Consider the following 26015-nt stretch of genomic DNA (forward strand, 5'->3'; position numbering starts at 1 on the left):
GCTCCTATGGATTCCGAGTGTGGAAATTATTTGTGGGATGATCCACCGAGTTGCCGTTCTTTCAGGTTCTCATTCACGGGGGGTTTTTCTCCCACCAAGAGGGAGGGGAAAGGGCGAGGAAACCGGTTGCGTAGGGGGTTATTTGGGAAAGGTGAAGGGTGAGGTAGGAGATGGGTTGGGAGGAGGGGGAGAGGAGGGTGGTGAGGGAGGGGTATTGGAGGGGGTGGGGGTTTGTTGGGTGGTTTGGTACTGGTGTTTGTTAGAACTGGAGTGGAGGGGAAGGGGAAGGGGATAGTACAGACCTACTACTATGTCGTTGGAGGCTTCGGCGAAGTGGTGGTAGTGGTCTGGGTGCGAGGTTGAGAGTTGTTGGTGGAGTTTTGGGACCAGGCCGGCTGTGTAGGTTGGTGAGAAGGGGGTGGTGGTTGTGTAGACTGGAGTGGTTAGTTGGGTGTGGGTGTTCAAGGGGCTGGGTTTGGGAGGCTTACCTTGGGTATATGATGGAAATGGACGGATATAGTCTATGTCCTTGTCCTCGAGAAGGCAAGTGAAAGTGAAGATGTCGTCTGGTTGTTGGTCTTTTTTGGTGGTGTCAAAGTCTAATTGGCTCCAGGCGTTGAGGCCTGCTGCATAGAGTGACATGGTAACTATGATGTTTGGAACTTTTATGTGTGATAACTGCTGGCCTGTATAAAAAACCATTCAACGGCAAGAAACAACCTGGAATGCTTGCCTTGTGCAAGGTAACTTACTTGTACCTGCCCATCCAGTTGGTGTAAGCAGACCAATGAGGAAGGCGCGCATCCACTAAACCTCGTGATCCCCACCTTATGCAGACTTGCCAAGCAGCTGCAGCCTCACTTCAGCATTGCCGGCAGTAGGCCTCATCGACACTCGTTTTTGCTTGATTTCAAGTATATATATAAAAGGATCCCAATTTGATTTCCCGACGCGGGATGGACCTCCTGTTCTGACGACACTCTGGTCTCGACATCACTGCTCCATCTGCCCTGTCCAGCCAACTGACCATGCTCAGCGAGGTCACAACTGGTCGGTCATCATTCACTCAAGATATATGAATGGGCAGGATCCAAGCGGTATGTTCTCACCAGTGCATTGCTGCGTGGGCCTCCACACATCAGTACTACCACCCTTTGACCTTAGTGAGGCCTGCGGTGGCTTACCCACACTCCAGTTTGTTTCGTCCCAACCTGTTCCGCCGCTGCTTTGGAAGATGGGGACGAAAAGGCCATAGAAATTTCTTCTTTGCTTTAAAAGGCTATCAGAGTTTTTTACTTCCGCCACTTTGCTCGGAAGACTATTCACGCCACAAGTCCTTTTTCTGTTTACGCTCAACGCCGGCTATGGAGTCAAAGGATACTAGGAATACGATGGCAGATGAGCCCAAGGCATCCTCTTCTGATGAAGATGGACTTCAGGGGGTGGAAGAGGCCCTGCAGGCGGAGGCATTGGCAGAGAATGTCTACCAAGTGTCCTCGGACACTGAAGACACAGGTGGAACTGAGACGCCCCCTGAAGTCAAAACCTCTCCTGAGGTGATCATGACTGCGAGAGCATACCAAGTCGAAATGTTTCAGGAGAGTCTACAGCGGAACATCATCGTTGCAGTAAGATACCTCAGAATGTGATGGTTATGGGTGAAACTGACGCGGATATACCTACAGATGGACACAGGAAGCGGAAAAACTCAAGTGTGAGTTGAGCTTCGTGATTCAGTTTTGCGGAAATTGCTGACTTTTTACGTAGGGCGATACTTCGAATTCAGGAAGAGCTCGGAAGGAGCCCCAAGGTAGGTTGTTCACGAAGCCGATAATGTGGTCGAATAAAACTGACGAGATGTTTAGCTTATCTGGTTCCTTGCTCCTACCGTTCAGCTTGCCGCCCAACAGTTTGAGGTCATCGAAAAACAGATACCAGGAGTTCAGTCAAGGTTCATCTGCGGCGCGGACAATGTTCAAGCCTGGAAGTATAAGACCGGTGTTTGGCAGGCGGTCCTCACCAATGTCCGGATCGTTGTGTCTACGTACCAGATCTTGTTTGATGCTGCCGTAGCACACGCTTTTGTGCCCTTGGAATCTATTAGTCTTCTCGTCATCGATGAAGGTGAGTTTTCCTTGTCCATTTCGTTAACCATGGTTCAAGACTGATAAGGTGCAGCCCATAACTGTGTCGGCATGAATCCTGTGGCTAGACTCATGAGAGAGTCGTACGCCAAGCTGAAGCAGGAGGGGAAACCCGTCCCTCACATTCTGGGTCTCACGGCTAGCCCTTTGATGAGGTCCAATCTCGCTGGTATAGAAACACTCGAGCAGACCCTTGATGCAATCTGCAGGACGCCCTGTAGGCACCGCGACGAGCTTATGGCTCAGGTGAACCGCCCAGAGATGAAAGCATTCATATACGGAGACCTTCCTGAACCTCAAAATGCCACCCCATCGTCTTCAAACATGACCAGGCTCATCGACACCTTACGACAGATGGATATTACGGCTGATCCTCACATCATACGACTCCGTGAGGAGAACACGGAGCGTAGTCGCGAGGCTCTGAAAAGCGCCATCATGTCTCGCAATACTCAGTCACAGAAGCAGATGAAGGCGCTGTTTGCAAGAGCAAGAGAGATGATGATGAACCTAGGACCGTGGGCGGCGGAATATTACATCAACAGAGTTGTCACTGAGTTTCTCAAAGTTGGCAGTCCACCCGCCCCATCGGTTCACAACCTTTGGGATGAGGAAAAGGCCTATCTGTCGGCTACACTTCAGGGTATTAAACCTGAAGCACCGCCGAGCGTTCCAGATAACCTCTCCCGCAAAGTTCAAGCCTTGCTACAAATTCTCGCCTCCCATAAAGGCAACCCCGTGGGAATCGTTTTCGTCACGGAGAGGGCAACCACTTCGGTCCTTTCGCATGTTCTCTCGGTACATCCCGTTCTCGAGTCTCGCTACTCCGTGGAGTCTATGGTTGGCACATCAAAACTTCCTGGGGGCAAGCACAGTTTTCTCGATCTCACCACGAAAGAGGACATTGAGTCTCTGCACCGGTTCAGAAAGGGCAAGGTCAACTTGCTGGTGGCTACAAGCGTTCTCGAGGAAGGCATCGATGTACCCGTGTGCAACTTGGTCATCTGCTTTGACAAGCCCAGCAACCTCAAGTCGTTCATCCAGAGACGAGGGAGGGCTCGTATGAACGAGTCGGAACTCTGGGTTCTTTTCAAAGATGATCAGGACCAGTCTCTGGAGGAGTGGAAGGAGCTCGAGCAGGAGATGAAGCGCAAATACGAAGACGAATTACGGGAAATAGCAGGGCTTGAGCAGATGGAACAATCCGAGGCGGACGATTATCCCAAGATGACAGACCCAACAACAGGGGCACAGATGACCATCCACGACGCAAAGCAACATCTCGATCATTTCTGCTCAACCTTGTCCACCAGGAAGTTTGTCAACTGGGCGCCGTTTTACATTATCCACGATCTGGAGGGAAACCCCATCGACGCTCGCAAACCCGGCCTTCGGGCCGCCACTGTGAACTTGCCCGTCTCACTGTCCCCGAGTTTGCGTCGTGCAGAAAGCCTGCGGGCCTGGCCCTCGGAGGCTTTTGCTTGCAAAGACGCCGCTTTCCAGGCTTACAAGAAGCTCTACGAGGCGGGTTTGATCGACAAGAACATGCTGCCTGCCAGAACGACGCCTGGCTTGGTGGAAGTTGGAAAAACGGAGGGGATCACCACTGTTGAGGTGCAATATAATCCTTGGCTGGAGGTATCAAAGGCTTGGGAGAGCAGCACTAAGCTGTACAGTCGGCGTGTGACAATATCCAGCGAGGACGGCACACATTGGGCACAACTGGACCTTTCGCTTCCAATCCCCGTTCCTTTGATAAGAGATCAAGTCATTCATTCGGAGCGCAAAACATCTTGGACTATATCCATGGGGGCTGCTCATGAGAGAAAGTATGACAAGGACAATCGAGATCACACTTATGGTTTGCTCGCGATGGCCTACGGACATCGGTTTCCGATAGAGAAGAAACAATATCCCATCCGTCTTCTCTCGCCAGAGGAGGAGATTACTATTGACCGCATGGCCGCATTGGAATTCAACCGCGACTCTCTCGCCAACTGTTCTCAGTCTTACCTCATCCGGGATGTTGACAGCGCCAACCACCCCTATTTCTTTAGGGAGTGGTTTCCGAAGAAGCCTCCCATGAACATGATCAAGTCCGTGTTTAAGGGGTTCGAGGAGGCCCCAGAGGACGTCCCTTATGTGTCTGTGCAGGCGTTCCCCAAGAGGGCAGGTCAATTCCGCAAGTTACCCGATGCTTTCATTCACCAGCTACCCAGCGGGAAGCCTTACCCGCGAGTGATTCCTGCGAGCCAGGTCAAAGTCGACAAGATCCCAACTGTGTTTGCCCATGTCGGTCTGATGCTTCCCGCTCTTACGGCTGCAGTGGGTGACTATCTTGTTGCCAGAGACCTGCTGGATGGGTCGCTGCAAACGACCGGGATCACGGGTCTGGATCTGGTGGTCACGGCCATCACAGCATCGGGGGCGAGGAGGTCAATCGACTATGAAAGAATTGAGTTTCTGGGAGATTCCATTCTCAAGTTTTGCACAACTATCAACTGCTCGGCACAGTGTAAGTTTACTTGCCGCTTTGATTTCTAGAACAGTGGCTGACCGCGGTTCAAGACCTCCACTTCCCAGAAGGCTTCCTCTCGGCGAGCAAAGACAAGATCGTCTCCAACTACCGTCTCTGCAAAGCTGCCATAGATTTCGGACTCGCCCGCTACATCATCAACACTGCCTACACGACAGACAAGTGGCGGCCCGTGTTTGTGGAAGATTACCTCGAGCGCACCGACAACCCTTCTTCCGATGGACCGAAAACCAGGGAGATGTCGACCAAAACCCTCGCCGATGTGGTAGAAGCCTTGATCGGTGCCTCCCACATCAGCGGCGGTATCAACAAAGCCCTCGCTTGTATTTCTCTGTTTCTCCCCGAGGCCAAATGGCAGAGCATCGACCACGGCCGCCAGGTCCTCTACGACGAAGCCCCCGACGACGAGCCCCTCCCTCCTAACATGCACCTTCTGGAGAAACTGATCGGGTATACTTTCAAGAAAAAGTCCCTCCTCATCGAGGCAATGACCCATCCCTCTTTCAACGTGCAAGATACCCGCGCCTCCCTCGACAGGCTAGAATTTCTTGGCGACGCGATACTAGACTACCTCGTTGTCGAATCCCTCTTCTCCCTCCGCGAACCACTGACCGGTCTCCCCCTCGAAAACTCCAAGCTCCACCTTTTACGCACCGCCCTTGTCAACGCCGACATTTTGGGGTTTTTGGTGATGGAGTGGGCCATCGAAGAGGAAAGATACAACGCTGAAGTCATCCTCCCTGATCCCACTTCCAACCCATACCTCTCCCCCTCACGACGAACTTCTAGTTCAAGCACTACCCCCCCAGAGATCAACCTCATCAGCACCACGGCCAAATTCCCGCTGTGGTCATTCCTGCGGTACACCTCGCCCGAAATGGGCGAGCACATCCTCTCTACCCAATCCCGGCATTCTTTTCTCCGCGACGAAATCCGTCACGCCCTTGACCGCGGCGAAAAATACCCCTGGCCCGCACTTACAAGACTCCAAGCACAAAAGTTTTATGGCGATGTTTTTGAGAGCTTGATGGGAGCTGTCTGGGTTGATAGTGGGGATTTGGAAGAGTGCAGGGGGTTGATGGAACGAATTGGGATCATGGGGTTGATGGAGAGGTTGGTGAGGGAGGGGGTGCACTGTTTGCATCCGAAGGAGGAGTTGGGGCTTTTGGCGGCGGGAAGGGCGGTGGAGTATAGGGTTGAGGAGAACGAGGAAGGGCAGTGGGAGTGTGCTGTTGTTTGGGCGGAGACGGGGGAGGAGGTGGTTAGGGTTGGGGGTGCGAGGAAGGGGGAGGAGGCTAGGGTTAGGGGGGCTGATGCTGCGGTTGGGGTGTTGAAGGCGGAGAAGGAGGTAAGGGAACAGGAGAAGAGGAGGGTGATGTTGGAGAACTTGGGAAAGGATGTGGTTGTTGATGCGTGAGGGAGGGGTAGACTGGATGTCTCTAATGGGGATGATTCGGGCAGCGAGGCGGGGGGGTTGGTATCAGCGGGAATCTCTCTACATCTGTGTTTTTGATGTTTCTTTTTTGTTTCTCTGCTTGGATACTGCCTATTTCTTGTTTTGTTCTGCGTGTTTTTTCTCTCTTGGATGACGATTGCCGCAAAATATCTGTTTCATAGCGCTGGCTTGGATAAAGCGCGAGATACCCATAGAGCTCATTGTTTGAATACCCTGCCAGCGTGCGGTATATTTTAAACAAATATACCTTGCGCTGGCCGGGTTTTTGAGGGGTTAGCTGTATGGATAGTTGTGTTTTTACTGAGCAGCGCTAGACAGGTAGAGAGCTGATTTGGATATTGAGTGTGGGTTTGGAGGTTGGTTAGATTCAACATGTCCGGACATCTGGGATCACGAAGGAGGACTTGAATGAAATCGTCGTCTGGAGATATCTTTTGTTGAGTAGATTGCTTCAATTTTCCAATTTTCAGTAGGCTGATGAACTGTTATTCGGGTTGCAGTCGAGCTGTTGGTTAGAGTATCGATTCAACATGACGTGTAAGTCGGCATAAAGCTCAAAAAGCTGGCCTTGGCACGGGATACCCAACGGATATCACGGCAATCTTCTTGACCACTTAGCCCATCCCGCAGCGAATGCAAGTCCAACTCCCAAACTTAGATACTTGCAAGGCAATATTCTACGGTCTTGGATGACGTTTACCCTACCTCGCTCGGGAAGTCCCATCATCAAAGACGTATGCACTATATCCGAACCGAACCGAACCATCATCCTATGATGTAGGTGAGCAACTAACTTAGCTTCCCCGAAAGGTGAGAGAGGTGAGCGATGATGATACGGCCCGCGCATCCGCTCGGCGGCAGCGCCCGCCTCTTCAATCAAGCTTTGTTGGAGGAGGATCAAAAAAACTGGGAAGAAAGCCGATTGCGTTATCGCTCAGGCCGGGGCCATGTGTTGTCTTGCTGCTAGCTATCCTCTCCAGAACGATGCATTGGACTAGAAATCTTGGTCGCTAGACGAGTGTATGGTCGGAAGGATCACGACCATAAAGTTCCTGAACCTTGTTTGTCGACAATATATTGGGCCGTCCTGACCAGTGGGAATCTCGCCGAGTTTCTACACCACCCGACCCTCTCATGCAAATGCGGGCGGGATCTTTTGGAGGGGTGGTGGAGGGGGCACAGTTTGGCAGGTGTTTCCGACTCCCTGCCGAACGAAGTACTCTGACGACACAAGCTGGGATTGGCAGACCTTGGAGCTATTGCGTGGGGGTACAGCCAGGCTGCGCGGGGCTGGGGAGGACTATTCTTGTTTGGGGATGGTGCATCTATGGCAACACGAACTTCAGGTTTGAAAAGCGGTTGGTTACACCAGTTGGGAGGTGGGTGTGATTGGTTGGTGTCGGGATGTTTCGAGCCGCGATTGCGTGGACTTTTCTTGGGGGGGGGGATTGAGGACTATTTGCATTGATGAGAGAAGAGCGATTGATAGACGTTGGTGATGAAGCTTGGCTAGAGATAGCTCACGATATATTTTTCTTGGTAGGTAAGCGTATCCCTGCAAATCCCGTTGGAGTTTGGTTTGACAGGGGGATCGAGATCTCGCCGGGGGGTTGCTGCAGCCGAACCATGGCAGACGACAAAACCAAAGCTCCACACGCGATATCGCGATATGGCAGGTGTGTATGTGTGTGTCTGTGGAAGAAAACAGAATCAGGTAACCCGTGTTGTTGGTGTTTGTGATAGCCCAGTTTGATGGGCCATGTTGCATCTGTCACACCTCCCAGTAGTCCTCATCATTATAGTCGTGTTGGTTTTATTATCTTTGACCCTTTTCCCGCCATGTTTTGTGTGTGTGTTCTCTCATCTCTTCCACCACACCACACTCTCCAGTCACTCGTTTTGACGATAAGGCCAGGAATTCTCAGCTGAGGATAAGGACGGGACCGCTTCCGGGGAGCACCTGAAGGCAAACGGAGACCCGGCGGTGAACACACAGCAGCTCTTGACGGATACAGGGCCACTCGCTTTTTATTCCTCTTATGATATCGATTCCGCCGGATTGGGTGACTTGGTAGGAAAGAAGGGAGCAACAACAGGAATACGAATTAACCGCCACCAATTCGACAAAAAATACGAGCACACTCGTTCTTTCCCTTGAGGGTCCGTCCGACTTTGACCGTTTGATCAACCCACCACTCGCACCTGCCCTCCCTCCCAGCACTGTGGTTCTGTGGTCTGCACGGTGTGTGGTGTGTTTGCAACGGTCGCGCCTTCTCCCGTTCGTTTGCAGCTTTGAACCTCTTGTTCAAACCCGTTATCAGATCACCCCAAGCAACACCACAAAACACCCACCACCAAAAATAATTATTTTTTGTTTCGAGTATTATCTCTGCAGAGATATCTCAAAAACAGGAATTTGACCAGTATCTTGTCGACATTGATTATTGCGAAACTTGGCAACAAAAATCTTATCCACCTCTTGGCGATCTCCTGACAAGCACTGAAAAATGAAGCTTTCTTGGCCTGCCGCGATTGCGGCGCTGGCCGTTGCCACAACCGTTGAAGCCATTGGCCCTATTTCTTCTGTCGGGAACAAGCTTTTTACTCCGGATGGGAAGCAGTTTTTTGTCAAGGGTATGTTTTTTTCCACATTCTGCTGATCAAATTGGACTTTTTGGCTAATTTTTGGGGGTTGGTTGTAGGCATTGCTTATCAGTTGTCGCCAGGTAAGATTTTGGCATTTGCGCGACTTGGACAATTTGCACAAGAATACGGCAGCTAACATCAAACCACAACAGACGACCCCCTGATTGACACTGAGCAGTGCAAGCGCGATGTTGAGCTCATGAAGGAGTTGGGTCCCAACACCATTAGGGTCTACCATGTTGACGCGGACAAGAACCACGACGGCTGCATGAAGGCTTTCAATGATGCTGGGATTACGGCTTTGATTGATTTGGATACGTTTGATACGTACATTGAGCCTGTACGAACTCTCCTCTGCCCTTCAGTTCATCAGACTTGAAATACTAACACCCGAGTAGGCCAAACCCGCCTGGACCAAACGGATGCACGACCGCTACGCCGAGGTCATGGACGCCTTCATCAAGTACGACAACGTCCTGGGCTTCTTCGTCGGCAACGAAATCATTTCCACCGAAGCCCACTCCCAGGCGGCCCCCTTCATCAAGGCGGCTGTTCGCGACATGAAAGCCCACCGTGACGCCAAAAACTACCGCGAGGTCCCCATCGGGTACTCGGCGGCTGACATTGCCGAGCTTCGCCCAATGCTCCAAGACTATTTGACATGCGGCGGAAACTCGTCCGAGAATGTCGACTTCTTCGCGTTGAATAGCTACGAGTGGTGCGACCCTTCCACCTACGAGACTTCTGGCTACGAGAACTTGCAGAAGCAGGCCAAGGACTTCCCGGTGCCCATCTTTTTTAGTGAGACGGGGTGCAACGTTCCCGGCCCGAGGCTGTTTGACGACCAGCTTGCCATTTTTGGGCCAAAGATGAGGAATGATTGGTCGGGCGCGATTGTTTATGAGTGGATTCAGGAGGAGAATAGGTATGGGTTGATTCAGTATGAGAATCCGACCAAGGAGGAGGATGTGGTGAATGGTGTGGTGAGGAGTGGGACGCCGAAGCCGGTGCAGCCTGATTTTGACAATTTGAAGGAGAAGTGGGAGCAGGTTGGGCAGCCGACGGGGGTGGTGAAGGACAGTTATGATGCTAAGCATGTCTCGGTCAGGCCTTGCCCGGAGGCGACGCAGGGGGGGTGGTTGGTGAAGGGGAATGTCAAGTTGCCGGCGGTGGGTGAGACGTTTACGGGGACGTATGAGAGTGTGCCTAGTGCTACTGTTGCTCCTACGACTGCTGGAGGGGATGAGGGGACGGGCACAGCTGCCAATCCGGCCAGTGAGACGCAGAATCCCGCTGCGCCGACCAAGGTTGTGTTTAGGGGGATGGTGGCGGGGTTGGTGGGAGTGATGTTGTTTTTTACGGTGTGGTTTTAGACAGAGGGGGGTGGTGTTTACTTCTTTCTTCTTCTTTTACTGTTCTTACAAGAAAAGTTGGTGGCTTTAAACTGGGTATGTATCTCAAAGCATGGGGCATATGGTTGTCATGGTACTAGGTCGGGCATTGGGCTGGGGAAAATGGTTGGGCGGACGGGAGAGGGTGAAAGGGAGGCGTTTGAGGGTTTGTGATATACTTTTTTTTAACACTTCTAGTGTGAAGGCATGATGAGATGTGGGTGTATCCTTGCATGCATGGGCTTTTTTTTCTTCATTGTTTTATTTTATTTTTTATGAGATAGTGTTGGGTTAATGAGGGAATTGGGGTTTCCGAGATGACTGAATTGATGTGGGATACACGAGGAAGGTTTGTGATCATGGCGGGTCGTCGTCGGGAACAAGCATAATGTTAATGTCGAGATGTGGGTGATATGAAGATGATGGACAGGTTACATGTTGTACATATTAGAGAATACACAGCAGGAAGGGGGGTACGTGAGATCCCGTTGTAGTACTTAATCTACTTTCGATTTGTGTGTGAGATTCAAATAAAATTGAGGGTGTTCCCAGTAAATTTTAGAGGTGGACGGGTTGTGGCATGGTAAGGGGTTGTTGTTGTTGTTGGGTGATGGAGGAGAGACGTTGTCCAAGGAAAAGATGGGATGATGGTGGTGTGAGGTTTGTGGGTTTTGTCATACGGGATCAAACGGGCTAGGCTTGAGGTAGCGATGGTTGAGAGGCTGTTGTTACTACACCGTCACGCTTGTCTTTGGTGTATCGGTAGCTAACTACCTAATTAGAAGAGATTTCTTGCGGGGATGAACAACACCGCCACTGTCAGGCCAGATGACGAGATGCCGGCCCAGAGTATCGACAGGAAGATGATTCGGTCTTGCAGGACGATCAGAGGTTTGCTTTCTACTGGGACTGCGGTGGTGAAGGTCTTTTTCTTCCAGCTCTGTTGTCGGTATTGTTCCTCCCAGGTGGTATTTTGCTCTCTGTCTCTTGTGTCGACGCCTGTCGGGGTAAATGGGGCTGTGGAACTGATGCTGGTGCTGGTCGTGTCCATCCTCTCATGCCCCCTTTTCTCATTCTTGTCGGTCGAGGGCGAGTGGAAGAGTGGAAGGGAGGTTTGCTCCCAAGGGCGAAGTTGGCGTTTTTGTTGAAAGTGGAGGTATACATCTAGCCCTTTGATAGAGGCGAATAACCCGGTAAGCCCGGGCCAGAAGAATAGCAATCCGAGGACTCGTAGGTAGGGGGATTGCTTTGAGAGGATCAACACCATCTCGACGATGAGCCCTAGTAGCGCGAGGATGGCGCAGATTACACCCGTGAAGACAAGCCGAGCAGTGTTTGCGTTGGTAATCGAGTGGCGGATAAAAGCTGGATGAAGCAGGTTTCTTAGTGTCGACTCGACCGACATGAATGCCGGAAGTAGGGCGGTAGGGTGGGTTGTATGCTGCACCGCACGTATGCACTGCTCTCTGTCGTGCCGTGATAGACATTTCAACGTCTCGGGAGAGGAGAGGAAGAGCTTTGTTATGCGGGAGAGTTCGGGGTGGTTGGGTTGGATGGTGACTACTCTTGTCAGTTCAAATTTCGCAGGAGAAAAAGGGCAGCGGTTGGAAGGTTACATGGCTGCCAACTACACCCTCTCATCGACTCGGTCGGGCTCAAAATCCCACTTATAGAAGACGACGGCGTCCTCGGTTGCCCCGAAACAACAACCGACACAGCGCTCGCTGTTGTAACAGTAGAAGAAGCTGAACTCGACCGGCTTCTTGACATATCACCTTCCTTCTCGGGCTGCTCGTCAGAATGAGGGGAACTGATGTCCATAACTGCGAGCACCTTCTCCATCTTCAAGCTCCTGGCCCGTTTGTGGCTGTAAGTGATAAACCTCGCTGCTCTTGGGCCTTCGGTGGCTTTTTCTGGGTCCCATGCTGGGGATAGGGCTTTTTGGCGAGGGAGGAGTTGGGACCAGCGTTGGACGTAGTCCCAGTACCAGAGGAAGAAGTGGAGGATTTCGGGGGAGTGGGAGGAGTGGGTTAGGTAGAGTGTGAAGTCGGGGAGGGAGCAGGGCTGGGATCGGGTGTTAGTGGTGGCGATGATAGGAGGGAAAGGGGTGGCTTACGGAGGCTGTTTGGTTCTTGACTACATTTTCGAAGGAGAGCTCTTTGGGGATCTTGGGGGAAGGGGTTGTTGGTTGGGGGAGCTGGGTTGCTTCAAAGTCCGCCATCTTGAGAGGATGTTTGTGATTCAAGTTGGAACGAGAACGGTCTTGGACAGTGCCTGGTCAGGGAGGTGGTGGTAGAAACATCAAAAGGTCGTCGAGCATGAGAGATCGATGAGATGTTTAGACACTCATGGGACCTGGTCTAGACTAATATGAAAAAGCCAAAGTCGTCCAGAAATGGATCAGACGAGCTTCATCCAAAGACGGGAAACCACACATTTTAGTAGCCTGTTCCATGTTCTGCTTAAGGCATCTAGAATATCACTCTTGAGACGACAAACTTGGTCCACCAATCACGGTACTCTACAAGCATCATAAGCGTCGGCCAGAAGTGCTCAATCGTGCTCAAAACCAGGGGTGAGGGAGATCAATGCCGCGTGCCTTGTTGCGGAGGCTAAGGCATGTCATGTAAGTAACGACTTTCCCGATCAGGAAACTGATCCTTCGACAGCTCGCTTTTGGAATCCGGGGAAGGTAAAGACTTCGGTCGGTCAGGGGCTCGTTCGTCGCCCTGCGGTCCGTTACCCGCCAGATCTACCAAAAAAAGAAAGGGAAAAGGTACAGTACCGCTGCCGGGTCGGTTGTTGAGTCGGTGACTTGGCTCGCGGTCCCGTTAGTCTCGCGTTTCAGATCTTCGATAGGCGGGATGTCTAAAACCAAACTTGGAATTTATTCCAGGAATGATAAGGATAAACTTGTTGATTGTCAATGCCTTCAAGTGATCTTCCCGGGTAAACACAAAACCATAAAGTTCGTGGTTTCGATTGCTGGTGATGTTTGGTGGGAGTTGTTGGTGGTGAGTAAGATATGTCAGACCTTGGTGTAAGGCGACCAAAGCATCGTCAGCATCATCCTTATGCAAGCTTCCTAAACAATGGGAGTCTTTAAAGTGAGGCTCTTCTGCCGCATGCAACCCTCCCATCGCTAGTGATGGAACACCCTCCGTCTCATCGGAATTACAGTTACCTCGCTGGCCCCCAAATCCGGGTTGCATTCTGAGTGCCGACGGCCCTCGAAGCCTTTAGCGACATCTTATACCGTCGAACAAGATTTCTTTTTTTTTTTTTCTTTTTTCTTTTTTTGCATAAATTTCCGAGGGAGCGGTACAGTCGAAGGCCCCTTGTTACTTGCTGTTGACCCTATGTTGGGAACGAAGTATCATCGACACACGGAGCCGTAGATCATCACCACCCCTGGGCTGGCTTATCTCGAATATTTGCGGGACACGTCAAGTGGTCTTTCGGACTTCTTCATGATAACCCGTTACGCCGTGGACAAATAAATGGAGACTTCTATTGCGAACGAGACCTTCTTGTGGTGTCGTCGATGGCCGTGGCAAGTGCATCGGCGAGATGTACCCGTAAGCTTTCTTTCAGAGGTCCAGTAGCTTCGGTCACCTCATCATCTATAACACCTTTAGTTATTGTCCCTTCGACCGCCAGGGACGTTGGAGTGAAGTTGCAACCCAGAATCTGATGACACTGATGTGATGGTGGGATGCCCAGGCCCAACGGTGTAAGACGGACCAACTCCGAGGCTGAAGGAGCCGGTAGTCAACCACCGACTGGGTGCATTAAGCCTACCATTACGAAAACACCGGGCAATAATCAAACGCCACGCCTTGGGCTATAGCGAGTAGGATTGCTGAGCCAAGGTTCTGGTTAGAAATGGCGATACCACCTCACAGCGTTGTTCTTCGTATTCGAGGTTGGGGATGGTCAGCAGGTTGTCAGATGGAAAGCCAGGTTCAAGAGATGTAAATGAGAATATATATTTCATCTTCGGGGACCGTTGCTGTCTCATGGAAAAAGTCGGTAATTGTCCGGGATAAAGACATAACAATGCATTTTCGATCTGTTATTGAACTGTTGGCGATGTCGTCGTTGGCCGTGACGGGCGCCTCGGCGGCATGCACTCGTAAGTCTCTGTCATATCTTCTTGGCTTGGAGTTCTCATAGACTGACTCCAGCGGCGAACAGCGATCCCATCCTCCAGTACTGCCACTCCAACTCCGACCCCCAGTGTCACTCCCGACTGCGGTGGCGACCAGTCCATCGCTCTTTGCTGTATGAACTTGGCTCCTTGGTCCACCAACAGTGGAATCTGGGGAGGTGCTTGTGGTTACTATCCTGCTGATCCCAACGAGAGGGTCGGGGCGAGGTGTATTACCCGTGAGTGCAGTTTGATTGATGAACGTTGGTTGAAAACTATGTGACTGACACATGATAGGTGCTCCTGGCACGAATTGCTTTGGCAGTCTCCTTGCAACTTGTTGCGCTGGGTTCATTGTAAGTGCCTGTCGTCGATCGTCTTGCGGAATTCATGCTGATGATTTTTACCCCTTTGCCTCTATAGCCAGGACAGTGTTCTCTGGGTACTCGTTGCACATAACTGGGTAGCAGTCGACGTGGAGAGATGTACTGAAAAAGAAGGGAGGTCAGAAAACACCAAAACTGGAATGACATACCAAGGCTGCTCTCTCGCTTGTTGGGTCATGATTCGTTTCAGATCAGCTCCGATCATATCACATGCAATAGCGAATGATTCCCAAAGTTGAGAAAGGGAAGCATCGAAAAGTTCCGTTTCCCAAACAAGAATTGTTGTCTTTATAGCGCCCTAGCACAGACGGCATGAATAATCGCCAGAACAAGCCGTAAAGATCTCAACTGCCTGTCATCCATCAACCCGCATAAACCGCAGGAAACTGAACAAAAGTACAAGAAGTGAGAAGATAGCATCTTATTATCTGCCGTCCTCCTCGACATCTGATATCTGATATCAGCTCAAAATAACACGCCGAACCCGTCTTAGTCCTTTTCAAACATGCCAACGCCAAACGTGGATGGTATCAGGTCCGCACACCCACCCCAAAGTAAACCCCTCCAACGCCGCCCAATGTAAAGCAAATAGAGACCGAGAAATCGCTGCAAACCGGAACAGAAGGCCACAAGACTGTTTACTGCACCTTGGCCAAGATAGCCTTCTCTCTCTCGCTCTTGCGCTTCTCAAACTTCTTGGCCGAGTGTTTCCGTTCGTTCTCCTCTCTCCTCTTGATGGCCGCCAACTCCTCGCGCTTGATCTCGCCCGCCTTCTTGATGACCTTGGGCACATGTCTGTGACGGCTGATGCGGCGGATTTCGGGCATATGGCCAAACCTTTCGGTAAGAGCCTTGTTGTATTCGAGGGCTTGTCGCTGCTTCGTCGACTTGACTCCACTTCTCTCTGAGGCGTTTGCGCGCCACAAACGGAGGTTGCCGTCGTCACTGCCGCTGATGAGGTACTTGGAGTCCATGGTCCACATGGTCCTGAAGACTCTCTGCATTCTCTTGGTGTGGTACATGTCGCGGGATGAACCTTGGTCGCGCTTGAAGATTCTGATGGTCCTGTCGTAAGAGCCAGTAACAAGCTCCTCACCGGTAGGCGAGAACTCAACATCCATTACAGCCGCGACGTGCCCCTTGTGGATGTTTTGAGCCTTGTTGAAGTTTCTGGCATCGAATACGTAGACATTATGGTCTTCCGAGGCCACAGCCAAGTTCATGGCCTCCATGGGGTTGAAAACAACACGGTTGGCCGCAAACTTGAGCACTGTCTTGACAACCGGCATATTTGTTCGCAGATCGAACAAGATAACCGACCGATCTGTTCCGACAGACGCAATGATGGATGTTTCAACCTGATTGAAGCACACATCGGTAATGGTATCTGTGTGGTTGGGCCACTGGATGGTTTGGGCGGCTGTGCTCTGCTCAAGATCCCACACACGGATGCAGCCGGCACCCGAAGAAGCAGCAAAGACGTTTCCTGTCCGGTGGACCGAAAGAGAGGTGTAGGGGCCGCCTTCTTGCCATGATGCGAGAGGAGATGTGTTGTCGGAGGCTGGTGTGTAAGGGTCCCAAAGCTTGATACCGTCGGTCGCGCAAGACAGAAGCTTCTTGTCGTTGGTGAAGGTCAATCCCTTGACGACATTGTTGTGGGCCGATGCCTTCCAAACCTCCTCCCGCGACGTAAGATCCCAGACCTTGACGATGCCGTCACCGGAACCGGAAGCAACACTGCTGAGAGAGTTCTTGTCCTTGCACATGCTGTAGATACCCTGTACGTGACCGCTCCCTAACTGTCCCAAAAAGGGCTTGGCGAACATGCGCTCCAACTTGACAGCATTGAGCGCTCTCTGGTATTCTCTGGCTCTCTCGAACGGATGGATTTCGGGGGCTAAGTTTCGGGGGGCGCGCTGGTTATCGGAACCAGGGGCCTGTTGGACCGTAGTCGGCCGAGTGAGGGCTTTGATCTGTTATGCCCATGTTAGCAGCCACAAAACCAGAGGTTGAAGCTATTCCAAGCTGCTAGTAGCTCTGAAAACATTCTGCCATTTCGCCGTACCTTCATGATTTGTTCCCTGTAGCGGACTGGTAGTGTATCGTTGATCGCGCAAAGTGGTGGAGCGTGTGGTTGGTATTATCACCCGAAATAGTCTGCTCGTGGACAAGGATGTAGCGGTGAATTCGGAACAGATGTTGGACAGGCAGATGCTTCTTTCAATCGCCTGCTCCAAAGTCCAGGCGCATCTCGAAATTTTGGCGGGGTCTGGAGGCAGAATGCTCACCGCCCGCTATTGGTCAGCCACACCAGCTCCCAGCAACCGATTGGCGCCACAGTAAGGTGGACCTGCCAAGGCTGGATGCCGCTAGCTCCATTACGTCGCAAGCACGGCTACCTAGCTGACCTTGCAGGGGTGGACTGGTGGTGAGGCGGCGGGCATCCATCCAGGTTGGATTTGGAGAGCTGCAACCACGACCGCTTCCCAACGCTATAACCAATACCAACAGCATCCATTTCACGAGCCATATCCGCGACGACCTTGCCGTACCATCTTGATCGACCGGGGACTCTCAACTTACAATCACCCCCTTCCAACCAACAGCATCCACGCAACACGCAGTCACAATGGCGCAAGGCGACTCCGAGAGGGTGCGCGAGGCTCAGAAGCTCGCCCCAGTCAACCCCCAGAAAGCTATCGAACTTTACAAGGAGATTATCTCCCAACCGCCATCCATAAACTCCGAGGCCGCTATTCGGGAATATGAGACTGCCCTTATCAGCCTGGGAGAGCTCTACCGCGACCAACAGTGAGCCCCTCGTTGGCAGCCTTCATGCGGGAACTGCTCGTCTGACCCTAACTAGGAACACACACGAGCTCGTGGGTCTCGTAACCACAAGCCGGACAGTTCTGTCTTCGTTCGCCAAGGCAAAGACAGCCAAGTTGGGTATGTAGCTGGGTCATAGGAGGCTTGCTTGTTGACCAGAAACTGACCTCACCCCCCACCAGTCCGCCAGCTCCTCGACCTTTTCGATGCCATCCCCAACTCCCTCGAAACCCAGATCGCCGTCACAAAATCTTGCATAGAATGGGCCACCTCCGAGAGACGAAGCTTCCTCCGACAAAACCTCGAGACCCGCCTTGTTGCCCTGTACATGAAGAAGCAAGCGTACTATGATGCTCTTACACTTATCAACGGCCTCCTCAAAGAGCTCAAGCGCATGGACGACAAGCTTGTCCTCGTCGAAGTCCAACTCCTCGAGTCTAGAGTGTACCACGCCCTCGGCAACATCTCCAAAGCCCGCGCCGCCCTCACCAGCGCTCGTACCTCTGCCGCCTCAGTCTACACCCCCCCTCTCCTCCAAGCCAACCTCGACATGCAGTCCGGCATGCTCCACGCTGAAGATAAGGACTTTCAGACGGCATTCTCCTACTTCATCGAGGCCCTCGACGGCTACCACTCCCAAGACGAGGCCTCCCGCGCCCAGGCTGCGCTGCAGTACATGCTCCTCTGCAAGATCATGCTCAACCTCGCCGACGACGTCAATCAGCTCATGACCAGTAAGCAGGCCCAGAAATACGCCGGCAAGTCCCTCGAGGCTATGAAGGCCATCGCCCGCGCGCACTCTAACCGCTCACTGGAGGAGTACGAGCGTGCCCTGGGTACCTACAAGTGGGAGCTGGCGAGCGATGGATTTGTCCGGAACCATCTGAGGAGGCTGTACGATGCCATGCTCGAGCAGAACCTTATCAAGGTCATCGAGCCGTTCAGCCGGGTTGAGATTGACCACATTGCCAAGATGGTCAGCTTGGACAAGGAGCAGGTGGAGAGGAAGCTGTCGCAGATGATTCTGGACAAGGTGATTATTGGTGTGCTGGATCAGGGGGCGGGTTGCTTGATTATTTATGACGAGACGCATCGGGATGAGGCGTATGATGCGGCGTTGGCGACGATTGAAAAGTTGAGCAATGTGGTGGATGTGCTTTACACCAACCAGGCTTCGCTTTTGGAGTAGGTTGGCTTTTCAAGAGGGAAGAGGTGGAATTGCTGTAATATCACTACACTAGGTTAGGGTGAGGAGGTACTTGACAGAGAACGCACTCTTAGAAAAAGGGGTGTGGAAATTGAGAATCAAGCGTTGATCGTGAGGGTTTATTTGATATGTGATACAGATATGAACAGACAGTGAGTGAACGATCAATGCCAAGGTGGCCTGGTTTGACGCAACGTAAGAAAACAAAACAATTCATTCATGTGGTATCTTTGACGCTTTCCTTTTCCTCCCATGTTCTGATCCTGACAACCATAACCCTGCCTTGACCCAACAAACAATGTTAAAAGAAATAAAAAAAGAAAGAAACAGCAACCTTGGTATCTCCCTGTTTGGTCCGTTATACTACCCAGCAGTATTCCCTTATCCCTCTTCCATCTGATATCCTGACTTGCATATTTCCAACACTTTCTCAACTATCCCAACAATCACCTCCTGCTCCTCTCTTTCCTCTTCGGCTTTTCAACCTTATACTTCTTCCCCCCACCAGCAAACACCCCTCCAAGGCTAAACCACCCCCTCTTTTTCCTCTCCCTCTCCTTCTTTACCTCCTCCCTTTTCCTCCTCCGTTCCTCCATCCCCTTCCTATCCCGTCTTCTCATCTCCCCTATCAGCACAGCAAATAACATCCGTACAAGCTCCCACTCCGTCCATTTATCTTCTTCTCCTCGGGTGTGCAAGACAACGTGTTTGTAGTACTCTACTATCTGCAAGTGCCAGACCTCAATCGTCATTGCTTCTTGTGGTTCCCCGATTGAGGGGACGAGACCGACGTAGGATTTTGAGACGTCGGATAAGGGGAGGATGGGGAGGCGGTGTTGGCGGTGGAGGGTGAGGCATTGGTCTAGGAGTTCCCAGTTGGGGATTCCCCATCCTTTGAGGGGGTCATTTGGGGGGGGAGAGGTGGTGGTGGGGACGAGGGAGGAGAGGAGAGAAAGGGGGTTGGGGAGGGAGGGGAGGGAGAATTTGGGAAAGAAGGATTGGGGGGGTTCTTCTTCTTCTTGCTCTTGTTCATGGTCGTGTTCGCCCTGTTGATGATGATCATGGTCGTCTTCTTGGTTGTAGTCGCCATGGTCATAGTCATCCTCGTGATCGTAGTCACCCTCTTGAGCGTAGGTGCCCTGTTGATGGTGATCGTAATCTCCCTCTTCTTCCTCATCCGAGTAATCCTCTTCCTCAACAGGCTCAAGATCCCTCCCCTGGTAATCACGTTGCCGAGGCTGATACGGTTCATACCGCTGCTGGTCCTGTTCAGACAGAGGAGGGGTAGGCTCTTGGTCCCTGTCTTCACCATCCTCATCGTAATGACCCTGATCAGGCTCCTGCTCCCCAATTGCCTCCCAATCCAACTCTGACGGCTGCTCCTCCACTTCCCGGCCATACCCCTCCCACGTAGCCCCCCTCGGTCTCTGTTCCGGTTCTTGCGCCTTGGCCTGATGAAGTCTCTGCTCAAACGACGCCTTCCCATAGTGCAGCGGCGGTCCCAACTCTTGTGCCCTCCAACCCTGCCGGTCCTGCTGCTCTCTCAACTCCCGATCTTTTCGCTGCTGAGAGGTATCCGAGAAAGGATCAGCTTGCCGCCCATTCTCTTCCTCTTCACTGGCTTCAGGCTGTGGCTCAGGCAGCTCAGGGTAGCTAACCACCGGCTCCTCACGACGGTTGTCCGCCCCAGTCCGCTCACCAATTCCACCTTCTCCAGCACCTTGCTTCTGACTCCGAGATTGCCTCGTCTTCTGCGGTGAGTTTGCCCGCCTCTCGCGCGGCAACGGCGAGAGCGTACTACTCGTAAACTCGACAACCGGCCCGGGAGTCTTCCCCTTGAGCGGCGATCGAAACGAGGATTTGGCAGGAGACGCCGCTCGGTTCGGCTCATGTCTCGGGGGCGTAGTTTTTGGACTAGAAAAAACCTCGGCCGAGATTTGTTGACCGTTCTGAGCCCGTACCCGCTGCCGACGTTTCTTTTGAGGCTCAATCAACTGACGGCTTTCCTCAAAGAAGCGGCCGACTTGGCTGTTGTCTGGGTTGAGCACATTGGTGGTGGCCGGGGGGGCTGCTGCTTTGGCGGGCCCTGCCTGTGGCTGGAAGAGGGTGTTTTCTCCAAATTCTCGTCTGCGGGGCGCAAAGTTTCGAAGCTGGGGGATCTTATTCGGGTTCTCTTGAGGCTCGACGGGAGAGGGGGGGCGAGGGGCGGGGATGGGCGGTCGTTCTGGCTCTTTGCCCTTGGCCCGAATGCTCGTCTTTGCTTGATCGGCCGTGTTATCCGTCCGAGAAGTGGATGGCTGAGTTGTAAACGGCTGCGCTACAGACGGCTGAGATGCAGAGGGTTGCGATGTTGAAGGCTGCAATGCAAATGACTGCGATGTAGAGGCTGCTGTCATCTGCTCCTTCGCCTTCCTCTGACCTTCCGTGATCCTGGCCAACCGCTTCTCCATGATCTCCTGAGCACGAGCGGAAGTGGACCTTCGTCCTCTGTCCTTTTCCTTGTCTTTTAAACCGCCATCGATGCTTTCAAGGCTATCATCATGTGCGCCAGACGGCACCTCCACGTTCTGCGAAGCATCCCCGAAACCCGATTGCTTCTCAGTGACTGCTTCAGCAGTAACACTTTGATTTTGCTGTTCCTCAATCTCCACCAAATGAGCAAACAACCTATTATCCGGTTGTCGCAGCTTCTTCCGTTCCTTTTGTTGCTGTTGTACTAGGTTGTTGGCTGGCTCTCGCCGTGATGGCTTGAACAACCCCATACCGGGCGTCTCTTGGCCAGGCAACAAGACAGGCGATGAAAAAAAGCCGCTCAGATTGGTCCTCGCCGGAGCTGGGGTGGGTTTGACGGCCGGCCGCTTGTCAAGCTGTTCCAGAATAGAACTGGACTCTTGTTCGATTTCATAAGCGTCATCAATCTGAGAATTCCGTGAAGAGCGAAGCTGATTTTCTTGGCCATCCCTCTGTTGTTGACGGCTGATACTCCTCCCCAGAGTCGGGATCTTGCTGCTCTGCCGGGACTCAACAACAGGTGCTTTGATCTGCGGGGGCACCACTCTTGGAGCGAAAGGGGTGACGCCACCAGCCTCGAGCCAGAAATCAGCATCATCTTCCTCTTCCTGAGCCGGCTGCTCTGGTTGCTGTGTGTTAACAGGGTCCATAGTGAAAGGCTCCGGTTCAGGCTGGGGTGTCGGTTCTTTGGCAGGCAGACGAGTCGCTTTTTGTTGTGGTCTCCTGTCTGTAGTCTCGTGATTTCGGCTAGAAGTAAACGACCCCCGGAAACCAAAATTGCTTGTGCGCGCAGGCTCGGCTCGCTCTTGAGCCCGACGTCGTGCTGGTTCAGCGATCGCAGAATTGGGAGCGCTAACGGTAGCTTCTGGATCAACCTCAGGCTCACTAAAACGCGCCTCACGCCCAGAACTTCTTCTACTTGGGGTCTCCTGAAGATCCTCCTCGGGTTCCTCCTCAGGCTCCTGCTCAGGTTCTGGCCTGGGATTCGAAATCCGGGTGGGCGACAAACTCTTGGCTGTTTCGGCAACAAAATTCTTAATCTGCTGCAGTCCTCTAAACCAAGGTCGGTCCTGCTGCTTCTCCTGGGCGGTGTCAGTACGCTGCGGCGACGGGGAGCGGGTGGCTCGGGGCTGTGAGATAAAGGGCGCGGGGGACTGGCTCGACTTCTCAAACGATCCCCGAAATGGACTCCGCAGTACACTGTCTCTCCCTGGGGGCGAGGGCGGATCGGATGTTACAAGCTGCAAAACTCGGCCGGCACGTACTATGGGTGAAAGGCTAGGCCGGGGCTGCGATCCTGGGGGCGCTAGGTTTAGTGACTGTACATTCAAGTCTGTTCTCGGTAGAGGTGCCACGTCCGACAGCTGATCGGCTGGGGTTTCGTTCGACTTTGTTCTGGTGTGCTGCGGCAGGCGGGCAACAGGGACCGGCGGGCTAGGGTCACTGGCAGGTGGGGAAGAGGGCATCTCGACCTGAACATTCGGCTGTGCGGGTTGGTTGGGTGAAACGGTCCCTGCATCTTCGTCTACGCCATCGCCTTCAGCCTCGGAGGGTATTGGGGATGATGTCTCATCAGGTGTCAACAGCCTATTCGATTCAAGGTGGGGGATAGAGTGATTCACTGGTGAAGGCCGCTCAATAGACGGCTGGATTGGGTGGCTCGCGGCCTGCGCTTCCTCTTCCCCTCCATCATTGTCCGGTTCCTCCTCTCTTTCTCCATCGCGCACTTCGTCGTCATGTTGCTCTTCAAGCTGCGGTTCCACGTGTTGGCCTGGAGTTGCAGCGGCATACACTTCATCGGGCAAGGTAGAGAAGGAATCCCCTTCTCCACTCAGGTTTGATGTGTCGGCAGGCGATGGTTCCTGCGTTGTGTTGGCCGAATCTGTCCGTTGACGAGCAGCCTTGCGGATCAACTTCCCGAGTAGTGACTTTGGCTTCTTTATTGGCTTCGACTTTTCTGGAACTCGGTTCCACCAAGCATCGGAGTCGTCTGCGGGTTCATCCTCAGCTTCGACTTCAGCTCGGATTTCGACCTCACTGGGACGGGGTGGCAATCGTTTGTAAGGTCGTTTGTAAGGCTTGGGTTGCGGAACAGGCCCATCACTGAACTCAAAGTCTGGGTCGGGCCTCGACCTAGAGTACTGTTCTTTCTGTGACGGTTCTTCAGACGCTTGTCTCGGTTCCTCAGACTCATGCCTGGGTTCCTCGCTTTCTTGTCGTGGCTCCTCAGACTCTCGCCTTGGCTCCTCGCTGCGTCGCCTGGGCTCTTCAGAACCTTGCCTTGGCTCCGCGCTCTGTTCCCTAGACTCGTCACTAAAAAAATCAGGATCAAACGATCTGCTCTTCACTTCAAAGGAAGAAGTGTCAGCTTTCTGCACTGGTCCAATGCTAGAACCAAAACCAACCACCTCCCTCCGCAAAACAGCTGCCCTCTCAGCAGCCTTTGCTTCTTGTTGTCCAACAGGGGGGCTGGAAGCAGACTCGCTTCTCCTCTCAGCAGCCGTGTTCTCACCCGGCAAAATGCTGAAATCAAAATCAAAGTTCTTCCGTGGTGGAGTGGGGGATTTTTGAGTGCTTTGTCCGAAATCGAGTCCCTCCAGCTGCTCAGCATGAGAAGATGCAGCAGGTTTCTCAGGCCCGACACTGAAGTTGAAACTGGTCTCCCTTCGTCGGCGCACAGAAGGCATTTGAGTGCTCTGCCCAGGGTGAAAACTAGAACCAAAGTCAAATGGCTTCCTTGGCTTAGCAGCTTCCAGTTGAGATGTCCGCCCTGGCCCGACACTAAACCCGAAATCATGCTCTTCCCCTGTCTCTTGTACTGCCTCTTGTGAGCCCTCCCCAGCCGCAGTCCCTCGACCCTGCCTAAGATAGTCGATACCATTCTTAATAATGACTTTTGTGGCTTCACCGAGCTCTTCCTCTTGCTGTTGTTCCTGCCCGGCCATCATACTGGAATTCATCAGAGACCTGAGCTCGGCAAGCGGGACCTCTGTAAAGTCCTCCGCTCCCGCCATGGTATCCTGAGCATCCCCCAAATCACGAACCGGACTTGTCATGTAATCGCCCTCATCGTAATCGTCCTCGGGCCCATCGTGCATGTTACCCCACTCGCCTTGTTCATCGAAATCACCTTCGGAGTGCTCGGGTTGTGGTTGTTGTTCCGGCTCTGGGGACGGTTCTGCTTCAGGCTCGGGTTCTGGTGCTGGTGATGGTTCCTTCGGGGGAGATCGATTGCTTAAACTCGTCCGGAGTCTCTGCGCGGCAGGCGACGAAAGGGTCCCAAGCCAGATATCATCCTCCATGTCGCCTGCACCATCATCGTCGTGATCCTCCCCAGCCGTAAATTGATCCTGGCCGAAAAAGTCATGTTGTACTGGTGGTAATCTCGAAGCGTTGTCCTGTTGTAGTATTTCCGCAATGCTGCCCATATTCACCTCGGCAGGAACCTGACTCTTCCGCGGCCGTCCTCTTTTTCTCGGCTGGGTATCCTCTTTTGCGGGTGTCATCGACTTTCGTTTCGCCGGCCTCTTCAACAGGCTGACGGGTCGCGGCGTCGCCTCGATATGTTCCAGCGCATCTTCGTCTAGTGGCTGCTGCTTCTGAGGGGACTTTTGTGGCGATCGAGACGTGCCTCTCGCAACAACAGCCTTCGCTCCCGGTGTACCAGGTCGTTTTCGTCGCGTCGTAGGTACCGGCGTCCCAGATTTCCGTGGCCGACCTCTCCTCCGCGGCGTCACTCCCTCATCATCACTCAGACCGCGCACCGGCACCACGGTAGTGGTAACATCCCCTCCTCCCCTCATAACTCCCCGTTTCGGCGTCGGCGATTGGAAAAGCCGGCGCTTTATGCCCTTTGTATTCCTCACCTCGTCCTCAGCCTGGACAGTCACCAGCAGCCTCTGTGGCGAAACGGGGCTGCCAATGTCGAGCTCAAAGGTTCGTTTCCTAGGCGATCTCGCAATGGATAAAAGTCGCGCGGCGGGTTGGGCTCGTGGTTTGACGCGCGACGGCGGCAGCATCGGTGGGCTGAGAATCGGATCTATTAGCGGGTCGGGTGAAGATCCCAGGTTCAGCGTTATGGTGTGTTCTTCATCCATGTCCGCGGTCGTCGCAAATTTGCCGCGGGCGAGGGCGTCCAGAAATAATAATCATGGGGGCAGGGGCAGACGCATGGACATGCAAGCCCACGACCTGCGTGTGTGTGTGTGTTGTCTCTCCCCTCCAAAAAAGATATGCCAAAATTTAGACGCCACCCCGCCTAATGAGGGCCACCGTTTAACGCGTCGATATAATGGATATGGGATGGAAATGATGGTTTGAATGCGACAAGCTGCGCTTCCTATCTGTGTGTCCTGTGCACGCACAGTTACATCCGACCAGGTACCAACCGTGTCTGTTTACTTGTTGCCTGATTAGGCTAAGCCTTTTGATGGGTTGCTCCAATCAAAACATGTGGCTGTCTTCGACAAGAATACCCCAGGTCTTGGCCAAATTTCGGGATAACTTTATGCCCTCTTAATGCCAACGGTGCAGACGTCATTCTCAGCACTTCCTATCCGTATCCCCCTCCTTTTCTGAAAAGAAGATGCAGATGCGGCCACTTCTCTTCTTGCAGCAACGCTAGAAGATGGGAGCCCAAAGCTGAACAAATCATTTATTACTAATCTTTGTCGCATCTTGAAGGTCTCGAGAACTAAAGCGCGCCCTTCGAGTTGTTCTTCAACATGACGTGATGGGGCTAATGGCGCAACCGGCCGTG

General features: G+C 52.7%; 8 protein-coding genes across 8 annotated transcripts in view; 4 read left to right on the forward strand and 4 right to left on the reverse strand.

Annotated features, from left to right (window-relative positions):
- The window catches only part of PODANS_3_7960 (uncharacterized protein), a gene marked incomplete at both ends in the record, with an annotated part of 1038 nt that extends 396 nt beyond the window's left edge, over positions 1–642 (reverse strand). The window contains 3 exons of the mRNA XM_001909566.1: positions 170–249; positions 303–434; positions 489–642. Coding sequence (XP_001909601.1) covers positions 170–249; positions 303–434; positions 489–642 — 366 coding nt within the window. The remainder of the gene's footprint in view (positions 1–169; positions 250–302; positions 435–488) is intronic.
- A 911-nt stretch (positions 643–1553) lies between these two features.
- PODANS_3_7970 (uncharacterized protein) lies at positions 1554–6097 on the forward strand (the record flags this gene model as incomplete). Its single annotated transcript, XM_001909567.1, has 6 exons — positions 1554–1628; positions 1686–1714; positions 1765–1810; positions 1866–2156; positions 2247–4659; positions 4731–6097. Coding segments are annotated over 6 exons (4221 nt in total), but the record flags the coding sequence as incomplete, so codon positions are not given.
- Positions 6098–8643: 2546 nt separating this feature from the next.
- On the forward strand, positions 8644–10155 carry PODANS_3_7980 (uncharacterized protein; the record flags this gene model as incomplete). The annotated part of the gene is made up of 4 exons (XM_001909568.1): positions 8644–8770; positions 8839–8862; positions 8935–9122; positions 9181–10155. 4 exons carry the CDS (start codon positions 8644–8646, stop codon positions 10153–10155), a joined length of 1314 nt encoding a protein of 437 aa, XP_001909603.1.
- A 796-nt stretch (positions 10156–10951) lies between these two features.
- On the reverse strand, positions 10952–12249 carry PODANS_3_7990 (uncharacterized protein; the record flags this gene model as incomplete). Its single annotated transcript, XM_001909569.1, has 2 exons — positions 10952–11733; positions 11790–12249. Coding segments are annotated over 2 exons (1242 nt in total), but the record flags the coding sequence as incomplete, so codon positions are not given.
- A 1983-nt stretch (positions 12250–14232) lies between these two features.
- Positions 14233–14782, forward strand: PODANS_3_8000 (uncharacterized protein; the record flags this gene model as incomplete). Its single annotated transcript, XM_001909570.1, has 4 exons — positions 14233–14308; positions 14371–14562; positions 14621–14679; positions 14747–14782. The coding sequence occupies 4 exons, from the start codon at positions 14233–14235 to the stop codon at positions 14780–14782; spliced, it is 363 nt and encodes a 120-aa protein (XP_001909605.1).
- Positions 14783–15347: 565 nt separating this feature from the next.
- On the reverse strand, positions 15348–16682 carry PODANS_3_8010 (uncharacterized protein; the record flags this gene model as incomplete). Its single annotated transcript, XM_001909571.1, has 1 exon — positions 15348–16682. A coding segment is annotated over one exon (1335 nt), but the record flags the coding sequence as incomplete, so codon positions are not given.
- A 656-nt stretch (positions 16683–17338) lies between these two features.
- On the forward strand, positions 17339–18727 carry PODANS_3_8020 (uncharacterized protein; the record flags this gene model as incomplete). The annotated part of the gene is made up of 3 exons (XM_001909572.1): positions 17339–17520; positions 17576–17658; positions 17721–18727. The coding sequence occupies 3 exons, from the start codon at positions 17339–17341 to the stop codon at positions 18725–18727; spliced, it is 1272 nt and encodes a 423-aa protein (XP_001909607.1).
- A 464-nt stretch (positions 18728–19191) lies between these two features.
- On the reverse strand, positions 19192–25353 carry PODANS_3_8030 (uncharacterized protein; the record flags this gene model as incomplete). The annotated part of the gene is made up of 1 exon (XM_001909573.1): positions 19192–25353. The coding sequence occupies one exon, from the start codon at positions 25351–25353 to the stop codon at positions 19192–19194; it is 6162 nt and encodes a 2053-aa protein (XP_001909608.1).
- Between the last annotated feature and the right edge of the window lie 662 nt (positions 25354–26015).

Source organism: Podospora anserina, chromosome 3 (genome assembly GCF_000226545.1).
Source record: "Podospora anserina S mat+ genomic DNA chromosome 3, supercontig 2".
In the NCBI taxonomy this organism is placed as follows: Eukaryota; Fungi; Ascomycota; class Sordariomycetes; order Sordariales; family Podosporaceae; genus Podospora; species Podospora anserina.